At 36.5% G+C, this 6,120-nt stretch overlaps 1 protein-coding gene across 4 annotated transcripts in view; it reads left to right on the forward strand.

Annotated features, from left to right (window-relative positions):
• The window catches only part of LOC101657368 (phosphatidylinositol 3-kinase regulatory subunit gamma), a 107,873-nt gene that overhangs the window by 74,533 nt on the left and 27,220 nt on the right, over nt 1–6,120 (forward strand). For all 4 annotated transcript variants that reach the window (XM_004699465.3, XM_045291965.1, XM_045291964.1 and 1 more), the window contains exon 5: nt 3,733–3,858. In XM_004699465.3, coding sequence (XP_004699522.1) covers nt 3,733–3,858 — 126 coding nt within the window. The remainder of the gene's footprint in view (nt 1–3,732; nt 3,859–6,120) is intronic.

Consider the following 6,120-nt stretch of genomic DNA (forward strand, 5'->3'; position numbering starts at 1 on the left):
GATTCTAATTTAGCAGGCTTACCTGTTTAAAAGACAACACAAAAGTAGTCTAATTTACGTTTTCTGCCCTAAGTATTTACATTAATAGTGTTGGAATTTATTTTGTATAGCTAACTTTCCTTTAATAGTATATTGCATGTATTTATTATAAACTGTATAAAAATATTTAACAACAAAAAGACAAAAACTAAATCATAACATGACCAAATAAATAAATAGATTAGACATTTCACCAAAAAGGACATTGAAATGGCCACCAAAATCATGAAAAGATGCATAATGTCACTATCAAAAAGCCCAACCTAGCAAAGCACAATGAGATTCTGTTTTACTTTATTAGACTGGCTAAGATTAAAAACAAAGCAAAACAAAAAACCAAATAACATAATTGTGAGATGGAAGGAAATTGGAACCCTTATCCATTGCTGGTGGGAATACAAAATAGTACAGCATTTGTGAAAAGCATTGTGCAGTTCCTCAAAAGAACTAAAATTGGAACTACCACATGACTCAACAACACTACTCAAAAACCAGAATTGCTCTAGGCTGAGTGGAGCATTGGTAGTACACATTTCCCCCACCAGGTGAGCATTGAGCAACTCCCCTTGAGTTAGTGCACCCAGTGATGTCTCCCAGGAAGGCTCTCTCGGGTCACAGTGTATTTTTTCATAAAAGCAGTTTTGCTCGAACCTTGCTTTTTATGATGGACAAGCAGCGTGCAACTGTGCAGTTTTGTTTCCTGCTCGGGAAAAATACTGCAGAAACTTGTGATGTTGAACACACTTTCAAGGACAGCACTAGAGGAAAAACTCAAGTATACGAATGGTTTTCCCATTTCAAAAAAGGTGAAATGTTGATTGATGACAAAACTCATCCTGGACATCTGTCAGCTTCCCAAACAGACCAAAATGTCGACTTGTAGTGCATTTGGAGTTTGTTCTACCAGGTCAGACTGCCAATCAAGCTTTCTATTTAGAGGTTCTGAAAAAATTGGGTAACAGCGTGTTACAAAAAAGGCTTGATTTGTGGCCCATGAGGGACTGGTTTTGCCACCAAGACAGTGCACCTGCTCATGCAGTCATCTCAGTGCTCCAGTTTTGGGCAATAACCAGCTTGCCTCTCTTGCCCCATGTATCTTAACTCACCTGACCGTGTTCTGTGTGACGTATTTTTGTTTTCACAAATGAAGAGGGTCATGAAAGGACAGGGATTTGATGACATAGAAGAGGTGAAGAAAAAAATGAGGGAGGTGCTGTCAGTCATCCAAACAGATGAGTTTGAAAAATGTTTCCAAGAATGGAATCGCAGATTTGACAAATGTATTAAGTGTAATGGAGAGTACTTTGAAGGTGATAAAGTTGGAAGGTGAAGGTTGTTTTGTAAAAAAATTTAAATACATAGCTTGGGGGATGGGACTCTTGTTTTGGGGGATACCCCTTGTATATCTAAAAGACTAGACTTGAAAGCAGAGACTTGAGATTTGCGCACCGTATTCTTTGTTGCCCTGTATCAGCATATCTTAGAGATATTGCAAGCTTAGTTTCACACCACTGGAATATCACAATGAAGCAAGTCACACAAATATTTTGGTTTCCTAGTGCTTATAAAAGTTCTGTTTATTATACTGCATTTGTGAAATTTTTTTGTTTTTTTACTAGATTTGGAGGCCTGGGACCATAATTTCATGGGACAACTCAGGCAATTGACATAGCATAGTTCATAAAGATGATGCGCTACATTGTAGTTTGTTGAGTAGCATCTGAGGTCTTTTTTTTTCCATTTGTAGGCAAAGAAAGCCGTGTAGCTCGGCATCTGAGGTCTTAAAAGACTTTGAGTGGCCACCTAAGCTATTAGTATTCGTCTCTTCCTCTCTTGAGCAAAAGGGAAAGAAACCAAAGATGTGAAGGAAGAAGTTAGTCTAGAAGTTAGTCCATGAGAATCTTAGTCTCTTTTAGCCCAAGGCCAGAACTAGATGGTGCTCAGCTACCATTACTGACTGGTCTGACTAGACACAACAGAAGAGCTCACTTAAAGAGAGAGAAAAATGTAAAGCATAACTCAAATCCCTAAAAAGGCTCACAGTATATATGTACTCACAGAGGCTAAAGGAACTCTTGAGACTATTGCCCTTGATACTCTTTGAACCTGGAACTTAAGCCACTCCTAATAGTCACCTTTCATTCAAATACTAGAACAACGATACTGTGATCCCATAAATTAATCAGCCATACGGGACCAAACTCTCAACATTTACCCTAAAAGACAAGATGAGAAGCTGAAAGGGCAAGGGAATTAGATGAATGGAAATAGAAAACAAAGAATGGAAATAATGAGAATATTGTCACATTGTGGAAAATAGACTCAGTGTCTGGGATAAATTGTACATTGTTAAACAGGGACTCCAGTGAGCAGGCCTGGGCCCTTTCTTTGACCAGAATGCCTCTTTCTCTTGAGGAGGCTCCACACAACTCGTTAGGCAGGACTTACACACTTACTGTGATGAAGTGTGTAATAACCTTCGGCTATTGCTTTATTCATTCACTTTTCATTTGACTTGTGCTTCAGAAACTCTGAGGGCAAAAAAGAATGTCTCCTTGAGCATTAAGCACTTTTAAGATCTAGCTATGTAGAATGAAACTGATGACAATTTGAAAGATAGGAAAGTTAGAGGACAGTGAGTTTGTGTTGATGTGGGATGAGCAACTCAGAAAAGGACAGTGAGGATGGTTACACAACTTGAAAGAATATAATCGTTAAGACTGAATTGTACATGTAGAAATTGTTGAATTGGTGTATATTCTGCTGTATATAATATCAAGAACAACCAAAAAATGTAAGTATAAGATGTGTTTCTGATTATGTTTTCTATTTACACTTAATTTTTAATTTTAAGTGATAATTATTATTATTTTAAACTTTTATTGGGGACTCATACAACTCTTATCTCAATCCATATATCCATCCATTGTGTCAAGCACTTTTGTACATTTATTGCCTTCATCGTTCTCAAAACATTTGCTTTCTATTTGAGCCCTTGGTATCAGCTCCTCATTTTTTCCCCTCCCTCCCCCATGAACCCTTGATAATTGATAAATAATTATTACTATTTTTCATGTTTTAAACTGACCAATGCCTCCCTTCACCCACTTTTCTGTTGTTTGTCCCCCAGGGAGGGGGTTATATGTCGATCATTGTGATCGGTTCCCCCTTTCTCCCTCTGCCCCTTCCCTTTCCCCTCCTGATTGCTACTCTCATTATCAGTCCTGAAGGATTTATCTGTTCTGGATTCCCTGTGTTTCCAGTTCTTATCTGTACCCAGGTACATCCTCTGGTCTAGCCAGATTTGTAAGATAGAATTGGGGTCATGATAGTGGGGGGAGGGGAGAAGCAGTAAAGAACTAGAGGAAAGTTGTATGTTTCGTCGGTGTTATATTGCACCCTGACTGACTCGTGTCTTCCTTGCGACTGTTCTGTAAGGGGATGCCCAATTATCTACAGATGGGCTTTGAGTCTCTACTCCATACTCCCCCTCATTCACATTGATAAGATTTCTTGTTGATAATTATTTTGATGGCTCTAAAGACCATTTTTCGTATTAACAAAAGGATTTTACATGCTTGATATTATTACAGTGGCCTAACTCTACAGTAGAATTATAAGCAACATTAAAATAAATAGATGTGGAAAGTCTGTCAAAATAATATTCTCTACTTTTCTTGTTTGCCTGTGTAGGATCAGTTGGTTAAAGAAGATAACATTGATGCAGTAGGTAAAAAACTGCAAGAATACCACTCTCAGTATCAGGAAAAGAGTAAAGAGTATGACAGGCTGTATGAGGAATATACCAGGACATCTCAGGTTAGTATATTTTTGCTGTTTGAACCATAAGTGTCCAATGTTATAGGTATACCATATTTTCTATAATTCACCTGATGATTTTTAGCTTAAGCTTTTTAGTTAAGATTTTAATATCTTAAACAGCCTTTTTAGACTGATGATGATATAAAGTGTTCTACCATTCAAAAGTAATTTTTATGTTAATATCACTAGGACAAAGTTTTACTGCAAGTGACAAAAAATAATGAAGATAAGGTGAAATTTATTTCCTTTCATGTGCACGTAGGCAGCACAGGTTGTTGTGGCAGTTCCATAGCTGTCAGGGTTGGGACTTTGCTGTTTTTAGAAGTTGGCTATCCAAGTATCAGCCTTCACAACCATATTTTAGTGCACAGGAAGGAAGAATGTGAAAGAAAAAAAGGATGTTCCCTGTTTTTTCTCCCCAGAAGAACATACTGCTTCCATTTTTATTCTATTGTCTAGAACTTTAATCACATGGTCACACCTAACTGCAGAGGAGGCTGGGAAATAGAGTCTTTATTTGGTCAATAATGCCCAACCTTTGGAGGTTCTATTATTGGACAATAAGCAATGAATACAAATTTTGAGACCATTATTACTGTTCTTTTAAAATCATAAACCTTAACAATCTACAATTTATTTTACTACATTTACCTCGCTCTCCATATTTCTATCCTATTTTGATTCTTTTTTGGTTATACTTGGATTAATTTTGCAAATGTTATCACATGGTTTATAAAATGTATCGGACATTTTGATGAAGTGTGTGTCTTCCTTTGTAACGTTAGGGTCAATAGTTGCTTAAGAAAATATATTTAACTGAATTTCTCATGCACACTATATTGAAACACAGGTTATTACTTTGGATATCAAATGATTTACAGAAGCCTTAGTCTGTATTGATTCTATTAAACTCCAAGTGATGGGTACCATAGATTTGGCATACTCTTCACCTCACAGTGATGCAGCAATAACTTGTGTGATCCTTTCTAGTACATAAGGATGTTGTTACTCATTGCCGTATGGCCAGTTCTATTTCATAGAGCCCTTATGTACAGCAGAATTAAACACCGGCTGAAACAGCATCTGACTAATTGTTGGTATGTGAGTCCATCGTTGAAGCTGCAATGCCAATACATCTCTTTGAGGGTCTTCCTCGTTTCTCTGACCTTCTACTTAACCACACATGATGTCTTCATGTCTGATCCCTCCTGATGACATGTGCAAAGGATGTGAGAAGTCTCACCACATTTGCTTATAAGGAGCATTCTGAATGTACTTCTTCCAACACAGATTTATTTGCTCTTTTAGAAGTCCCTGGTACTTTGAATATTCTTTGCCAACACCATAATTCAAAGGCTTCAATTCTTCTTTGGTTTTTCCTATTCATTGTCCAGTTTTTGCATGTGTATGAGACAATTGAAAATGCCGTGGCTTGGGCTAGGTACACATTAGTGACATCTTTGTGCTTTTTAACACTTTTATAGAGGTCTTTGGCAGATTTGCCAGATGTGCCAATATCCAATATGCTGTATGATTTCTTGGCTTCTTCTTCTGTGGACATTGATTGGGGGTCTAATTAGTGGAGAGAGATAGTGGATATTTTAAAAAAATCAATGAAAAAAATCCACTTGGATTTTTTGGTACTGTTCATTTTATAGGTTTTTGCTCTTTATTATTTCTTTTGCTTTCTTTAATCTTAATTTGCTGTTTTTCTGCTAGTTTATTAAGATGGAAACTGTTCATTGGTTATAAGACTTTCTTATTTTCTAGTAAATGCTTTTAAAGCAATAAATTTCCCTCGGTATGTGGCTCTAGGTACATTTCATATATTTTATCCTTTTATATCTTCATTGTCTTTTGGTATTAAATGTTTTCTAAGGTCTCTTGTGGTTTCTTTGACTCGTGTGTTATTTTTTAGAATTCAGTTGTTTAATTCCTAATTTCAGTTTTTTTAAAGATATTATTTATATTTTATTTTTGCTGTAGTCTGAAAACATTCTTTAAGGCATAGTTTTAAAAGTATCCATTGATACTTATTTTACGATGTAGCATATGTCTGTCACGGTAAACTTCCCATGTGCTTGGCTATATTCTGTACTCATAGAAATAAAACAAAAAAGCAGATCTAAAGTCACTGAGTTGACGATTCATAGCAGTCCTATGGAATAGAGTAACAACAATGAGTAATGAGTAACAACAACCCATAGAATTTCCAGTGCTGTAAATACTAACCGAAGAAGACTGCCTCATCTTTCTCCC

This window comes from Echinops telfairi, unplaced genomic scaffold, assembly GCF_000313985.2.
Source record: "Echinops telfairi isolate 266 unplaced genomic scaffold, ASM31398v2 ScPeMD7_443;HRSCAF=831, whole genome shotgun sequence".
NCBI classification, from domain to species: domain Eukaryota; kingdom Metazoa; phylum Chordata; class Mammalia; order Afrosoricida; family Tenrecidae; genus Echinops; species Echinops telfairi.